General features: G+C 47.9%; 1 protein-coding gene across 2 annotated transcripts; it reads left to right on the top strand.

Moving 5' to 3' along the window:
* The first annotated feature begins 881 nt into the window (after positions 1-881).
* On the top strand, positions 882-17,073 carry GP2 (glycoprotein 2). Of its 2 annotated transcripts, XM_014853440.3 has the most exons (12): positions 986-1,031; positions 1,343-1,458; positions 2,119-2,248; positions 4,175-4,606; positions 5,461-5,562; positions 7,678-7,889; positions 8,382-8,530; positions 9,703-9,948; positions 10,853-11,015; positions 11,930-12,014; positions 13,239-13,283; positions 16,554-17,073. In XM_014853440.3, the coding sequence occupies exons 3-12, from the start codon at positions 2,176-2,178 to the stop codon at positions 16,610-16,612; spliced, it is 1,566 nt and encodes a 521-aa protein (XP_014708926.3). In that variant the 5' UTR covers positions 986-1,031; positions 1,343-1,458; positions 2,119-2,175; the 3' UTR covers positions 16,613-17,073. The 2 variants fall into 2 exon arrangements, with proteins under 2 accessions (XP_014708925.3, XP_014708926.3); XM_014853439.3 differs by lacking the exon at positions 1,343-1,458 and having other exon boundaries at positions 882-1,031.
* The last annotated feature ends 429 nt before the right edge of the window (positions 17,074-17,502 follow it).

A 17,502-nucleotide genomic window follows, 5' to 3' on the forward strand; every position in this document is an offset into this window, starting at 1 on the left:
AATGCACTAGGAATAGAGAGAGTGGCTTGTAGCACGTTTTCTTTGTCCGGGTTGAGATTTTGCTGGAAGGTGTTACCAATGCCAGGAACCCTATGCTCCCTGCCCCTAGTAGCCATGGCTTCTGAAAGAATCCCAGAGTAACACAGAAGAATCAATGGCTACTTGTTCTGCAAAAGCTTGACTCTTATCAACTCCGTGATATCTACCATGCGACGAAAGCCAGGTCCAAGCCTGGGGTTTAAAAGTCCAAGAGGTACAACCTCAGTTCCATACTGTCCAATCTCTGGAGTAGCCCACGTATCAGAGGGATGGGAGGAGAGGCTGTTCTGATGCTTATTTTGTCCAGGGGTCTTGTCTCTCTGTTGCTATTCGATGATTCACCATCACCCAATTGGCTCTTTCAGACTCCTCAACGTTGAGTATCCAAAGTCGGGTACATGCTATGGGCCTACAATGGGAAACACCCATCCCCTCTTCCTGATTTGTTCCCTATAACTGGCTCCAAGCTGAGTGGCATCCGGACAGAGGCAGAAGTGTTCTAAGGGGATTAGCTAGGAACACCAGGTAAAATCAGAAGTGCACTATGCGAACAAGTGCCTGTCTGATTTCTCTCCACTCCCATTTGGGTGTTAAGCTTCCTCTGGATTAGTGCTTGCTTTCTGGTAATAGACACGGCACTAGCTTCATTGGTTTATTGTGGTGATTCAGCGTGAGAAGAAATGGGTGAGCAGCACTCAGCGTGCCCTGGGTGTTCAGTACCCACTCCTATTGTTTACGAAGAAGGATTTGTGTGAAAGGGAGACTGCTGGAAAGGTTTACAATAGGGAGGGGAGGTGGCCCTCCTTTGTGGTTAATTGTTTATCTTCTCTCCATCCCTCAAGTTTAGCACGTGCCTGGGAGATTGAATCCAGGGACACCTCATCCCCAATTGCAGGGAGCCACCTGGGTGAGAAATTGCAATAAAAGGACGGTCCACAGCAGGCTTGCATTCCTACGGCTGGTCAGAGGAGGAGGACGCTGTTCTCACCGAGGTAAGTCCTGCTTCAAGCCCAGCGGGCTTTCTCCTGATCCTTTGGGGCTTCCCCTGACCCTTGACACATTGGACTTGCTAGGGATTTTTGTTTCTGGAAATTTTCAGAATCCCACAAAGAGTTTGGACCCTGGCCTTTGTCCAGTGCCCCAGATATCACTCTATGTCCAGCTCAACCATGAATCCAGCCACCTGCCCCCTCCCCCCTGTCCCTGGACACCCACCAGGAAGCTAGACCTCTACTTGATGTCTCATCTCTAAGAATTACCAGTCCTGGGTGCTCTCTCATAACATACTCATGATCCCTTCCAGAAATAGATCTCTATCTTCAACTGAAGTCTTCCGGAGGCTATAAGAAGCCATCCAAAGTTTTGCCCATTCAAGGGAAGAGCTTCCCAGAAGAGGAAATATTATTTATTCGAGTGTCGGTAGGCTCTTCACAGCTCTTTGTTCCTACAGCCCCCAATTTATCTATTCATTCATCCCTCAAACCTTGACTGAGCACCCTGTGTGCCAGACACCACTAGGAGCAAGCATGTGGGTCTCAGGCTGACATGAAGTCTACACACATAGAGGACACTCGGGGGGTCTCTTAGCCCAGTGCCTGACACACAGAACTAGGGAAGGGCAGCCATTCACATTGGTTATTGATCGGCTGAGACTGGCACACAGCACAATGTTATCCCCTTGGCAAGTCTCCTAGTCCGATTACCCCATCTCCTTTCTGCATGTCATGCCTGCTTTAAACATGCAGCCCTCTGTGAAGAAGTCATCATCAGTTTCTGAGAACATGGGCCTCGGGCCTTCAGCAATCTATTTAACTTCTAGAACAGTGATTGCACATAGAGGAGCTCAGTAAATAATTCTGGGGTTAATGTCCTCTGTGTCTCAGCTTCTTCATCTGTAAAATGGGGGCAAAATCATAGTACCTTGCAAGGAGGGTGGTTCGGAGCCTTAAATGGGCTAAGGTATGCAACAGGCTTAGTCCAAGTCACGGTGCTGAACTGACGTGAGTTTCCTCTTATCCTTGCATCCAGAGGAATGACCTCCATTGCCCTGATTGAGTCTGGGTCTTTCCTTTCCCCTAGGTACATGAAGAGTCTGCACGCTGCAGAGTGACCAGCGTGTCTCAGCCCTTGGAAAGGATGGCGAGCTCTTGCGTCCTGTGGCTGGCCTTGGCCTCCTGCATTCTGACCCTGGCATCTACACAGCAGCAAAGTGAGTGCTCTGTTCACCTGGCACCTCAGACACCCAGCACTACCTGGACAGTGAGCAGGGCAGTGCAGAGAAGGCAGTTCAGAGAAATCCTTTCAGAGTCCGCAGGAGGAGAAGGGGCGTGTTTAAAGGAAAGACCCAGAAACTAGAAGTCAAAGGGAACAAGATGAGAGAAACCGAAACTGAGTCCCCATCTCTCGAAGAACCAGATCGGAAATTCCCCCGAAAGGCCCCGTGGGAGCCAGTTCACGTAATTTCCCAGGCCCACATATGGGGGAGGCAGAGAGCCAGGTTCATGGGACGTGGATCACCCAGTCACCCTGTGCCCTTGTTTTGACAAGCGCCTTCCCCTCCCTCCATATCCGTTTGCTCATCTGTAAAATGAAAAGACTGGATTTAGTGATCTCTCCGTGTTCTTCCAAAGATCTGTGGATTGGGCATCTTCAATGCTTGTGGGAAGGGTTCTCAGGCTCAACACCAAGATGAGAATTTCTGCCCCTGTCACCTATGGAGGGGACTGGGGGGGCAGGGACCCAGCTCATGGCCTCCCTTGGGAAAAGACAGTTTGTGCAGGAGAATAATCCAAGAATAGCAAGCGCAGCCACTCCTTTCCTTAAAACAAGTACATACGCAAACAGGGCTCAAAAATCTCTTTCTCTGAAAAGTCCCTCTAATGTGTGTTATGAGAATGTGACCCCGTGCGTGCACATAGTTCGTCACCCAGGCACTCACACTATTCAACAAGTCAGGACTAGGGGACAGAGCTGCCTTGAACTCCAGGGACCCAAATGCTTGGCATTTTACACCTACTATCTCATTTAATCCTCTAATAATCCTTTAGAGCTTTAATTTCCAAAACGGAGCTTACATACACCAGGATGACGGTGGGGGTGCATGGCAAATTCTTAAGGAATTTTTTGATGGCTCTCCGTATTTTTTTCATGTGTCTTAAAAAAATATAACTTGTACATCATACCTATGGTATCACAGATATTATTCCTTAGGATGAAACAAATTTATAAAGAGAGTCATTGAAAGAAAAGTGTTAAGTACATAAGAGGACAGGCAGACACAGGTGCAACAAAAGGTGTGACTAAGGCGTGGGAATAGATGGAGTTTGGGGACCCCTTGCTCACAGGTGTTGTCTTGCAAATGAGTCTCAGGGGAGTTGAAGCACCTGCCAGCAGGTGTGGAGCTGGGGGGTACTCCTGGCATCTAGTGAGAAGAGCACAGGGATGCTGTTAGCCATCCTACGAGGGAACGGACAGCCCCACAACACACAATGATCCCGCCCCGAACACCCATAGCGCTGAGGTTAAGGAATCTTGTGTTAGATCTGTATCTACTGATACTGGAAAAATGTCTGTGATATAGTAAGCAAAAAATTCAAGTGGACATAAAAGAAGCTGTACAGCATTAAACACATTTTTACTTTTAAAAATCCTCTATTTTAAATATATGCATAGAAAGGGTCTGAAGACTATGCAACACATTTATGATTACTTCTGGGGATGGAATGGGCTTATGACAACTTTCATTTCTACTTTATTTTAATGATGTTTGAGGTTTTTCCAGTGAGCCCATATTACATTCATAGTGAGAAAAACAAATATCGGTCACTGTGTATGGTTGCACAGGGGAGCACTGCACAACTCCAGGGGAGAGAGCCACTGAGCTCAATGTGAACGATGCCCCCTGGGGTTGTGCAGGGTGGAGACTCTGATGTTCTTAATGCCTGTGAAGTACTGCACACAGGCCTCATTATTGTTCTGACCCCAAGGTGATGAAGGCTGATATTTAGTTAACAGATTGTGTGCCTCTTGTCCTCATTAGGGTCCTTAGCACATCCAAAACAACGTGTGTCGGGGGATAAAAATCCTGTAGGCCCTGGGGTTGCTCAGTAAACCTGAGCACGCTGTTGCATTCCAGTTTCCACCAGCAGCAACTCCTATGGACCCGACTTGGAGTGTGGAGCTCCCGGCACGACAGAGGCCCAAGGCTGTTTTGACCCCTGCAAGAATTACACCTTCCTGAATGAATCTTCCCGAAGCTCAGAGAACACAGAAAGAGGGCAGATATGTGACAGCAACCTGAGGGGCTGGTACCGTTTTGTGGGAAAAGGAGGAGTGAGGATGCCAGAGACCTGCGTCCCAGTGTACCGATGCCACACGGACGCCCCCATGTGGCTGGAGGGGACCCACCCCACCCTCGAGCAGGGCATCGTCAAGCGCACTGCTTGTGCCCAGTGGAGCGGCAACTGCTGCCTCTGGAAGACCGAGGTGGAGGTGAAGGCCTGCCCGGGTGGGTACCACGTGTACCGGTTGGAGGGCACCCCAGCGTGTGCGCTGAGCTATTGCACAGGTGAGTGGCAGGGACCCTGGAGTGCAGCTGCCGGCAGGGGGGCTGCCCAGTGAAACGCCCGGGGGGTGGTCAGCAGAGAGAGTGGAGCAGGTCAGGAAGAGACTAAGCAGAACAGCCTCGACCCAGCTCCTGCCAGTTACTGCCCAGCGTCAATCCCGCCCGGGGTTACCAGGTCTTCCAACACGCCAAGGAAAGCCAGAGATTCGTTTTCCAGGGTGAAGGCTCCTGATGGACCCAGATGTGTAGCACAATACTGAGAACTGAGGCTCCTTCATATTTAGGTTCCATTCGGGCAGTTTAATTTCTCTCTCTGAGCTTCAGTTTTCTGGTCTGAAAAAAATGGATAATGGCAAAAATAACAGCTAATGCATAGAGCTTACAGTGTCCCTGCTCCTAACCTACGCACTTTAGAGTATTATCTCATTTAATCCTCTCACCAGCTTCCTGAGATAGGTACTATCTAACTACCCCAGATGAGGGCTCGGAGGGCACAGAGAGGTCAAGCAGCTCTCCCAAAGTTACAAAGCTGGAAGGTGGAATTTGAACCCAGGTACTCTAGCTCCATGATCCATGTGCTTAACTGCTCTGCCACCCTGTCTCATTCAGTTACCATGAGAACTGAATGAACTAACGCATGGAAGGTACTCAGAAGCATTAAGATGGCAGCTTCTGGGCCCTCACTTCCCTGGGCTGGGAGTCAGGGAATCTGAGCCTGTGGTTTGACCCTTCCACTAAGTATCGCACAACCTCAGGCGGGAGTTCTGTGCCCTGGTAGAATGACAGGTTGGCCCTGGTGGCCTCGGGTCCTCCCTGTTGTGCATCCTCATCCTCTGCCTCCATGCCTCACCTCCTAGACCCCACCACTGAGGAGCCCAATTGTGGGAAGGACCATTACCCGGAGGATTTTGTCAACGGCACCTGGAACTGTGTCTGCAGAAAAGTCTGCAACAGCTCTGGTGAGTGGCTTAGGGGGGCCAGGCAGTTGGGACGGTGCTGGTGGAGGCTGGCCTGAGTGAACAGGGCAGCATGGAAGGAGCTTCAGAGGGTCAGGATGGGGTGTGGACCAGAGTCAGTGGGGATGGAACTGAGGTCAGGGAATGTGGGTTCTCAAAGCCAGTGGATTTACAAGGATGAGAAGGCAGGGATGGGACAAATTTCCAGGTCAGCCGCTGGACCCCAGCCTCAGGAAACAGCTCTGGTATGAGTGGGCTTCACCCAGGAGGGACAAAGGAACTGAGGATGAGAGCCCTGCACGTGTGAGAGCTGCGTTCAAATATCAGGAGAAGGGCAGACTCCTGTGCTAGTCCTGGATTTGCCATTGTAGTGGCCTTCAGGCCTGGGACAAGTCACCTACCCTCTCTGAGCCTTAATGTCCTCATCTGTAAAATGGGGATGAGAGAATAACAAAAATACCCACCATACAGGGCTTTTATGAGGATTAAATCAGAGCAGTCCAAATGGGGGCTCGGGAGGTGATGATTTCTCATCCCAGGAGGTAAGCAAGCAGAGGCAGATGACCCATGGGTAGGGATGCTATAGATGAGCCCTAAGCCCTGGAAGGGGGTTGGATGAGCTTCCCATTAAGATTATTTCCTCCCCTCCTAGGACTCTGACTCTTGCCCTTGGTACAAGCATGCCTTCCTCTGAGCACACTCTCAGTCCTTGTGGAAGAGAGAGTGTCTGGGAAGAGGGACAAGAACGAGCATATGTTTGGAAAACTGGGCTGGAGTGTGGATGAGGTGCCTGTGTGCGCCTGGCAGGAGGCGCGTGGGGATGAGGGGTGGGAGCAGGAGGGGAATGACTCTGCTCTCCTTGAAGGCTCTCTCTGCTCAGTGGGTGCTCATTGGGTCAGGGCTCTTTCCTGGGTTTTGGGGCATCACTGAATCAGACATTGGGTTTTGGAGACACCCTCCCTGTACTTGGATGGGCTCCAAGGGCATCCTTGGCTGAGTGAGTGAGCAGGTGGCTTGCCTCATGTCTCCACTGGGGGCTATTCAGTGGGTCCTCATTGCTTCTGACACAATCCTTTCACGATCTGGCTTTTGCTTGCTTCTCTGTCTCCCACAGTTCCACCCCCCCCCCCCCATTCTAAGTTCCTATACGTCTGAACTCTGCTCTCCCGTAAACACGCCATCCTCTCTCTCCCATCGCCATGCTTTTGCCTCTGCTGGTCCCTTAGCCTGGGATACCCTCACCTGCTTATTCACCGACAAAACTCCTAACCACCCCCCCCCATCAAGTTCTAGCCCTCTATGAATCCTACCCTGTCTTAACCAACAGACTTAGATATACCCTCTTGTGTGTCCCCTCTGCACCTAGAACGTACTTCTGTTAGTACTTTCATCATATTGCATTATAATAAGCTGTTGGCATGGTGGTTTTTTACACAAGATGAAGGAATCCTCATGAGCCAGATCCGTATTTTCTTTATTTCTGTGTTGAATGCGCCTAGCACATAGAAAAGGTGGTTAGTAAATATATGTTGAATCAATGCATTCATGAATACGATGGAAATGTTATTTCTCTTAATTTCCTATCTATCTCCCCTATCAGAATATTACCTCTGGAAGCGGGGAAATTTTGTCAGTTTTGATAAACATTGTATCCCCAGTGCCTAGAACAGTGCCTGGCAGATAGTGGATGCTCAAGAAGTATTTGTTGAATGAGTGTTGGATGAATGAATGAATGAATGAACAATGGCTCTGAACCTCATCAGATGTGCTGGCTTCACAAAGCCAGGAAGTGGGAGTAGTATGGAGCTAGTTTTGATTAGTTAGTCTAGAATGTGGGGCAGTCCTACTTCCCCAGAGACCCAGTCCCCAAGAGGACTCAGACACGAAAGCCCTCACCAAACCTGCACGTAGGATGCTTGGAAATCTTGGACCAAGGGCTTCTTCGCCAAACTCGCCTACTGCAAGCCCAGGCGTGAATCCCACCTGGGTCCCAGATCCCCTCTAGTCTACCCAAAGTCCTGGTGGGCAGTGTGGCTTTTCCAAAGGGTAGAGAATGTGGTCTCTGCTCACTGCTTCCAGACTCCTATCCACTCCACCTGCTCCCTCTTGACTTTCCAGATGACCAGTGTTTGCAGCCTCAGCTGGACTGTGGGGCCAAGGAGATCACGCTGACACTGGACAAGTGTCTGCTGGAACGCCTGGGTTTTGAGGACAAGGTCAGAGCCTACCTGCGGGACCATAACTGCAATAGCATCATGCAAATAGGAGAGAAGAGCTCCATGTCTGTGACCAGCCCTACTCAGGCTGGTGCCTGTGGAAACATTCTGGAGGTGAGGAGTGTTCATACCACTGCTGCCAGAGGGTGGGAGTTGGGCCAGTGGGGGCCATCTCAGTAGCTGCAAGACCTTGGGCAAGTCAATTTGCCTCTCTGGGCCTCTAGGCATATGTGAGATTATACATGTTGGTCCATGTAAAGAGTTTAGAACAGGTCTGATGCTTGAGCTCCATAAATGTAAGCTGTGATTATGATTTTTAAATTAGGGATCATGTGGGAGGGGCTCACGGAGGAGCAAGCATGCTGGTTCCTGACTCATCCCAAGGGTCAACGATTGCTCTAGTTTTTGATCTGGGGTCCTCACTCCCCTTCCCATGAAGTGTCAGTGCCACTGGGGGCAGAGGCCCATTTTGCCTTCTTGAGATCAGAAGGCAGGGTGGCAGCAGGACTGAGAGCATTGACTGAGGAGTTACACAGACCTGAGTTCCAGGTACCCCTATGCCCACGTCCACATAAACATATATGTGGTCTTTTTTTCACACCAAAGAGAAATGAAACCCATGCCATCTATAAAAACACTCTCTTCGTGGCCAATGATTTCATCATCAGAGACAACATCTTCAACATCAACTTCCAGTGCGCCTACCCACTAGACATGAATGTCGGCCTCCAAACTGTCCTGCGGCCCGTTGTAAGGTACGGCATTGTAAGGTACAGCCCTTTGACCTGTAACGCTGACATCGGTCACACTCACTTCACGCACAGTTTATGATGTCCACAGAATGCTCCCTCCCTCCTTCTGGAGCTCCCAATCATTGTATTGTTCATTCCACAAATGTTTGTTGATCGTATATTAATGTTGAGCATGAACAAGGCAGACATAGACTGTTTTGTGGATATTAAAGATTATTATTATGAAGCAATGCAGGGACACGAAACAGTGCTAATTAAGTATGCTAAGGAACAAAAACGCATGACAGTTTCATTTATCTTGAGGAAGAAAGGCATTAAACAACTAATTATATCAGTAATTATTTACAAGTGAGATGAATGCGCTGTGGGAGAAGCACACGGGGTGCTGTGGGATCAGGGAGCAAGGGTCCCTGACCTGATCTTGGTTGGGGGGGAAGGTGGGAGCAGGAAGGCCTCCCTGCAGATGTGGGATTTAAGCTGACATCAGCTTTGATCGGATAAACAGCACCCTCACTGCCCGCCCAGTGGCAATTTGGATGGAATTCCATTGGGCAGGGGCTTTTGCTACATCCACTGTGCCTGGAAAGGGGCCCTGTTGAATGAATTCCTCAGCATTCCTAGACTTGCCAGAGGCCTTTCTGGGGTGTCAGAAATCCAAGGTGCCCTTCCTGTTCCCTCATGGCCTCCTGGGCTCACAGAACGGCAGGATTAGAAAGATGAGAAATTTTCTAGTTCAATGTTTTTCACACTGCCTTGTGTTCCCCAACAAGGTTCATAAAAAAATAAAAGCCATTTATCTTGTTAAAATTGGTGTTTCACTGAAGATTGTGGGGTGGAGGGAAGAGATCTGCTGCTAAAAATTGTGAACCCACAGAACTGGCCCCAAGCCCATTCTACAGGTGACAAGATGGAGGCGGGCACTTCCAGTTATTCTGTGGGTGAAAGGGAGACGTGTCATCTGTGATGCAAAGAGGATTGGTGGAAATCCTTGAAACAGACTTGTCCGTCAAGTTTAGTGCCCAGAAGATAGTAAATGCTTGATTTACATGAGTAATTCATTCAGAGATCAAAGATATGCCTTTGCCTTCATGACCTTATGCAAGCATGGGCTGGATCTATTTTGTTCTCACTGGTCAAAACCTGATGGTTCCACCCTGTGGTCTTCCTATTCTCAGCAACCTGACCATCAGTGTGGGCGGGGAGGGAGAGTTCATTGTCAAGATGGCCCTCTTCCAAGACCAGGGCTACACCTTGCCTTACGAAGGGGATGAAGTTGTGCTGAACGTTGACTCCATGCTCTACGTGGGTGCCATCTTGGAGAGCGGGGACACCTCTCAGTTTAACCTGCTGTTGAGGCACTGCTATGCCACGCCCACTGAAAACAGGACTGACGCTCTGAAATACTTCATCATCAAACACGGGTATGGGACAACTCTGGGGTTATCTTTTGGCCTGAATGAGATTTTGGGGGGAAATGATCACCTCATCCCTGCCTGGCAGTTGTGTAAACTGGCCTACCTCTTTTGGAAAATAATTTGGTATTACATGTCATGAGCATACCCCTTGACCAAGGAATATCATTCCTGAAATTTTAGCCTAAAGCATTAATACAAAGTAGGTGGGCAGGGTAAAGAAATGCCAATTACTTTTCATTTCAGTATTTTTTATAACTTTGGAAATAGGTTCATAATTCAAAAATAGGGGGTCTATTAGGTAGTGATGGACTATTATACAGATGTTAATACTGACTGATCAATATGAAAACGGCATGACGTGTTACGGGACAAAACATTGAATATCGTTAACTGGCAAAAACAAATGGAAAATGCATATCTAATGATCATGATACAAACCATAGTACTAACACCAGCTAGTATTGATCATTGAGTTTAGCTACATGCCAAGCACTGCGCTAAGCAGTACGCATGGATTATAAATGCTCTCATCAACCCTAGGAAGTGCATATTCCTGTCTCCACTCCACAGAAGGAAAGCGAGACTCAGTAAGGTTAAGTAATCTGCTCAAGGTCACTTAGCTGGAAAGTAGGTTGGCTGGATTTGAAACCAATCTGTCTCACTCCAGAGACTGGACCCCCAAAAAACTTAAACCATGTGGGCTTATGGATAACATCTTGGTGGAAACCTCCATGGTTTACTCCAACCTAAAGCAATAGAAAGTCTATGTCATCAGGATGGAGGAAACCTGGGGGCTCCCTAATTCTCTCTGATGCTCTTTTTATACTGGTCACAGATTAAAGATGCAGCCAAGGGCCTCAGGCCCCTGAGCTTTTCTAGAGTCAGACCCTTGCCCCTGTCACCCTCCCAGCTGCCCAAATCAAGAAGATTCCACTGTCCACGTGGAGAAGAATGGAGTATCCTCAGAAAGCCAGTTCTCAGTTCAGCTGTTCAAGTTTGCTGGAGATCATGACCAGGTTTACCTGCATTGTGAGGTTCATCTCTGCGATCCCCTTAATGAAAAGTGCAAGCCGGTGAGTATCTCTTTGGACTGGACTATTCAGAGCCTGGCAGCTTGGTACATGATAGGCTCTCCGTATATATTTGTTGGAATTATGGATGGATGGAAGAAGAAAGGAAGGAAGGAAGGAAGGAAGGAAGGAAGGGGTGAGGAGGGAGGAAAGAAGGAAGGTATGGAAAAATGGAGGGATGGGTAGATGGATGGGAGGGAGGAAGGGAAAAAGGAAGAGAGGGAAGGAAGAAGGATGAATTGATGGATTTTAAGCCTCCTAAAAGCCTGAGTGTAAGCAATTATTGTGTCCCTAGGAGACAGATCAGTTGAAGGAGCCTGTCCACTAGGTCTCCTCGGCATAAGGCATATTTTAAATGATTATAATAATAGTTGACTTGTCTAGTGTCAAGAACTGTACTAAAACTTTCATATGCCTTATCTAATTTAATTCTCACAACAACCCTTTAAGTAGCTTCTTTCATCCACCCCATTGTACAGATGAGGAAACTGAGGCTCAGAGAAGTCCCTTGCCCAAGGAGCACATAGCTAGAAAGTATCAGCTGCCATGTGACTCCAGTGTCCATGCTCTTAGCCCCTTTTTAGCACTGCCTGCTAATAGTTGGCACTCACTGAGTGCTTACTATATGTCTGTGTGTTGCATTTAACTTTCACAACAAGGAAGGCTATTTAAGAATAGTAGAGAGGTGAAGTCATTTGTCCCAAATTAGACAGCTAAATGAGAGTAGAGATGAGATTCAAACCCAGGTTTGTTTGACATGACAGTAAGAATCCTCTAGATTGAGAAAACCACAGCATCAGTTAGGGCCATATGAGGTGGGGCCCCATTCTTGGGCCAAAGCTGCCCATTGCAGGAACAGTCTGGATAGGAACTGTGTGTTTGAATTTTGATATAATGAGAATTCTCCATCCCCACAGTCTTGCTCAGGAAATCAACTCCACAGTACAGAAGTGGTTATCAACTCAGCTCAGGTCCTCGATTTGGGACCCATCACTCAGAAACGTAAGTGGCTAAGTCCTGATGACAAGGCCAGTGGGCAAGTACCAACAGTTAACTGCAGATGCCTGGGGTCACCAACCTAACAACTGAGAACCTCTTCTGCCTCCTAAGTGTAGCTCCCACCAGTGAGTCTATCTTTCCGTGAGGTGCTTTGGGTAATAATAGTAGCATTTGCCAAAGAAATGAGGCTAAGCTCTCAGTATCCATCGACTTGTTTAATCCTCCCCTGATTTCATCCACTTGTCAGGTGAGAAGCTGGAAGCTCGGAGAGATTAAGCGACTCACCCAAGGTCGCCCAGCTCTCGAGCAGCTGGAGTTAGACTTGAACCCAGCTGGGTCCGATTCCATAGCATGTGTCTTTTCTGTATTCCTCCTTGCAGGTCCCCATAATTCAGTCTCTGTTGAGTGAAGTCTGAGTGTAACTAACTTTGTTTTCTGGTGAATGTGTTTTTCAAAAGCCAGTGACAGTATTCTGGAGCATGCTATAGGGGAAGCCTTCCAACTGCTCCTCAAATTGTCATCCATCCTACCCATGGGTAGCAGGACTGTCATGGTTTTTATGCCCATCAGAATGCAGGAGCCAAGAAACTCAGAAGAATGAAAGCTCTTTTTCTGTCTTAGAGAAACTAGAATGCAGTAATGTTAATAATAGCAATAGTCATAATAATACTACTTTATGCCTGGCACTGGGCCAAACAAATGTATATGCATTGTGACATGGAATGCTCACACTAGCCTAAGGAGGTAAGCACAATTCCACTTCCATTCTCCAGATGAGTAAACTGAGGCTGTCTTGTAAAGAAGGCTCTGCCCTGAGTTGTCCTGTCCATTTACTGAGCCTTCAACTTGAAGCCTCGTGTTGTCACAGGGTAGCTGGGGGCTTAGGAACTTCCACTCTGGAATCAGATAGACAGCGATTCTAATCCCTGCTCTGCTACTTGCTAACAAGGTCAACTTGGCAAGTACCTTAACATCGCTGGGGCTCAGTCTCCTCATCTGTTAAATGGGAATGAGAATACTTGCCTGACAAATCTGTTAGGAGGACTAAGTTTCAAATGCATGAAAAGTATTTAGAAAGTTACCTGCCAAATAACAGATGCCTCCACCGTGTGGGTTGTCAGTGGCCGTGATCATCAGGTCCAGGAGGACTTAGAGGAGCTGTGGCCACAGTTCCACAGTCACAGGAAAATGACTGAGGAAACTCTCACCTTCTGCTCTTGTCTCCAGGTGCCTCGTCTGAACCTGTCATGAGCGGAGCCCCCACCACTGCAGGTGCATCATTTCTGCTGCCTTTCCTACAGCCCTCCCTCTCAATTCTCTCCTTCCTCTATTCAAGTTGGTGCATGGTCATTCAGCCCCTTTTGTGTGCCCAGGGCTGGGACCTGTGGACAATGAAATGAATCAGACCCAAGACTGGCTCTTAAGATGCCCACAGCCCAGCAGGGGAGCCAGCCATTTAACAACAAATATTTATTGAGTGCCTACTGTGTGCCAGGCATTGCTCTAGGCACGGAAGATATAATGGTAAACAACACAGGCCAGGTGCCTGCCCTCATGGAGCTTATGTTCCAGTTGAGAAATAGACAATAAATAGTTAACAAGGTAATTTAAAAAGAAAAGAGGATGATGTGATACAAAGTTACTGGCATGGGTAATAATGCCTTAGAAGTTTATTTCTCTCATACATGAATGAAGCTAGAAGCAAGATTCCAGGGCAAGTAGAGAGGTACCATGAAGTCTTCAAGAATCCAGGCTCCCTTCATGCATGGGGAAAGCTAGCTGGTAATGAAGAGAGGTAGGCTATGAAGGCATGGGTTCAGGGCTATCTGAAGAATTGCAATCCTTAGGAGAGTCTACCCAGACGTCCCATGTTTCACAGTCCCCAGGTTTTTCCAACCAGGGCTCTGACATTGTAGCAGACCTGCCTTGACAGAGCATGCAACCATCCTTTAAGCTTGGCTATTCTTTTAGATCCTGAATTTGCTCCTCAGTTGTATCCACTCTCCTATTGCAGGAGATAAGGGCTTCTTACAACCTAGCTACCAAGGAGACCCTCTGGCTCTCTCTCTTGGCCCTAACAATTAAAACTCAGTTTCTCATCCTTCTGCAGTAGGGCATCACTACAATATAGTAATAATTAACCAATTCCATTTCCCCTGGAATCAGGCCTGAATTATTGCACTGGCCAGAGAATTCCCCCTCAACAGAAATATTCTCTCAAGTCATTACTGGTGAAATTTTTAGCAATTAGTTTGCCACCTTGTAACCGGAACTACTCATGCTACACATATCAGTTGAGATTGGATTCTTAAAGAAAAAAGAATTTAGGCTCCTTCCAGTTCACCCCTCCACCATCCTTAGGGTTTGCCCATCATCTTCATGGTCCGTGGTGGCAGCTGGAGCTCCAATCTTCATATCTAGGCAGCAGGATGGCAGAAACATGGAAGAAGTCACTGAGTGTTAAGGAAAGTTCCTGGAAGCTGATACCTTATACTTCCACTTACATCTCATTGGCCAATGCTTAGTCACATGGTCATATCTGGCTGCAAAAGAAGCTGGGAAATGTAGTCTTTATTCTGGGCAGCCATGTACCCAACCAAAGTTTGATGGCTCTATTAACAAGAAAGGAAGGAAGAATGAATATCGGAATGGATAAGTGGTCAGAAAAAATTTTTAGAGGAGGTGACATTAAACCAAATCAGAAAAGGAGCTGGCTGTGCAAATATTAGGGCCTAGAGGCAGATGGAACAACACTTCCAAAAATGAGACAGTCATATAAGCAAATAAATGACAAGCAAGTAGATAGCGCAGAAGGAGCACATAGAAGAGTAATTAACTGTATTGGATAAGTTCAGGAAAGACTTTCAGCAGGTGGTCACATCTGAACGGGGTTTTATTGCATGAATTGGAGTTCAACAAGCAGACAAAATCAAGAAATGCATTTTGGACCAAAGGGAAAGCAATGCTATTAAGATTTTACTACCCCCAAAATGACCTATATTGGTGAACTCAGACATGAAAATGTTCTTTCCATCCTCAAATCCCCAAGTAGATAACAGTCTAAAAGTTTCCAGATAAGCTCAAGATAGCGTCTCCATGCTCAGTGCAAACAATCAGACAAGGGTCGGAAAGGTGGTGCTCATCAGAGAGGTGGTTAGAACTCAGACTAAAAGCACCTTGAGAGAGAGACCTCAGTCTCAGGTACTTCTTCCAATGTTTCAGGTTATCACAGAGCCTGGAACAGCCTGGCTTCCCGGGAGAGTTTGCCCAATTGACTAACTTCCAGGGTGGGCGGTACATTCTGGAGCCTCCTGAAAGAGGAGATCAATCTGATGTGTTAGCAGACCCACACAACAGGGCTCTTACGATTTTCGTGTTTGATGTTTTAGAGTTAGTTGAACATCAACTTAGATTGTATACTTATAAACTGGTTGTTATACACTAATATGTTTCTGAAAATTATGATATTCTTCTCTCTCTCTCCCTTCTAGGACATCAGCAAGTTACTTTGAAATTTGAGGGATGGGGAGAGTTACAATCTGGTAGTACGATGGGAAGGGGTATACATGCCTCTCCCAGGCCCCCCAGCACAAGGCAACAATAATCCAGGATCCATGATGTGCAGAAGAGATGAGATCCCGACCCTCCCAGATCTCAGGGTCTAATTTTCAAAACCAACACTTAACATGGTGTTAACCATGTGCCAGGCACTGTTCTAAATGCTTGATATGAATTTACTCACTTAAGCCTTAGAAAAATCCCATAAGGGATCCCATAAGCTATCCCCATAAGGGAATAGCTGCTAGTAATATTTCTATTTTGCATACAGGGAAACTCAGGCACAGAGAGGTTCAATAACTTGCATGGGCCTGCACAGCTAGTTACAGAATTGGGATTCTGAGCTAAGTAGTCAGGCCTCAGAGGCAGTGCTTTTTAACCTCTGTGTCTTTCTGCCTCTTCGGTATTAGTCAGAGAAAGTAATGCTAGCTTCTGTGACAAACAGTCCCCAACTTTCTCTGCCTTTACACGGTCGTTTATTTCCCACTCAGTCACTGGAGGATGCAGTTCTGTGCCTTGCAGTCATTAGGAACTCAGGCTGCAACCTTCTGAGAACTTCCAGCACCTCCACTATCCCCTGCCTGTCCTCTCCTGGATCCTCTGCGTCTGGCCGCTAGATGGTGGATGAGAGACCATGGAGAATCATGTAGCGGATTTTAAGGACCAGGCCTAGAAATGGCATATATGACTTCTACCCAATTCCTCTGGCTGGATTCAGCCATGCGTCGCACCTACCTGCAAAGAAAGCTGGGGCAAAGTGCCTCCCAGTGTGCCCAGAGGAACACGAAAAAGTGTTCAGCGATTAAACAGCTTTGCCTCTACCACACAACCCCTTTGCCACCTCCCGGGAGCTGTAACCCAGACCACATATTAAGGACACTCTGTCTTAGTCATCCCTATAAGGCAGAAGATAGGGAAGCTAGCTCGCTTTGGCTGCTGAGGCCCAAAGCCTAACATCTGACAGTCATCTCTCTTGCATTTCAGGGTTCCTGGTGGCCTGGCTCATGGTCCTCCTGCCTGTCCTCCTGGCTGGGCTGTTCTGAGAGCTCAGCTGGGCATCCGGCCTTGAAGCTCATGCTCTACTGTCTGACGATGGTTTCCAGCCACCCTTCGGCTCTGCTGGTTCTCTCTCCAAATCGCACAGATAGTCTCGGTGTTAGTAGACTCCAGGCCGGCAGGTTCTGGGAAAAGGGAAGAGCTTTCCCTCGTCTAACGCTCTCAGTGCCTTTGCTTTTCTCTGTTTCTCACGGTGATGGCCCTGTTGGCCTGGCCCACTTCCTCATTCATAAGCAGGATCTTGAAGGCAAACTTGCTAGGGGCCCCTGTGGCTCCAGCCTTTACCAGAATGTAGCATGTGTTTGTAACTACGGGGAAGAGGGGTCATGTCACTGGGGGGAAGGGGGGAAGGAGGATGAGCTCGTGAAAGAGACTCCTCCCACGGCTCCTTCCCGAGCACCCCATGTTGTGACTGCTGACAAACCAAACAGATCGACTCTTGCTTTCACCCGGCTTTGTCTCATTATTTCCATCGCCATCTCAACCATCGCTGTGGGGACATCTTTTAAAGGGACCATCTTCAGAGACCCTGCTCCAGGGGAGAGTGGTCTCCATTGCTCCCCTGGCCCCCACCACATTGCAGACATGCTTTGATGTGTCCAGAACTACACAAACTCCAACCCCTGGGACCGGGATGCTGGAGGAACTGCTCGATTTGGGTGCAGAGACGCTGTCACCCCAGAGCGCACCTCCCGCTGTAAATAGTGGTGAGCTTGCTCTGAAGGGTTAGGCGGGCAATCCCAGCAGAAGATGATGCATCAGTCCTGTCATGGTAGCCGCAGAACCTGGGTGATGGGTGACGTTCTTTTCTGGAAACCTTTAATGGACCCTCACAAAGCACTCCACAAAACGCCACCAATAGAGAATGCTTCCCCTT

The sequence above is a fragment of the Equus asinus genome, chromosome 14 (assembly GCF_041296235.1).
Source record: "Equus asinus isolate D_3611 breed Donkey chromosome 14, EquAss-T2T_v2, whole genome shotgun sequence".
NCBI lineage: Eukaryota > Metazoa > Chordata > Mammalia > Perissodactyla > Equidae > Equus > Equus asinus.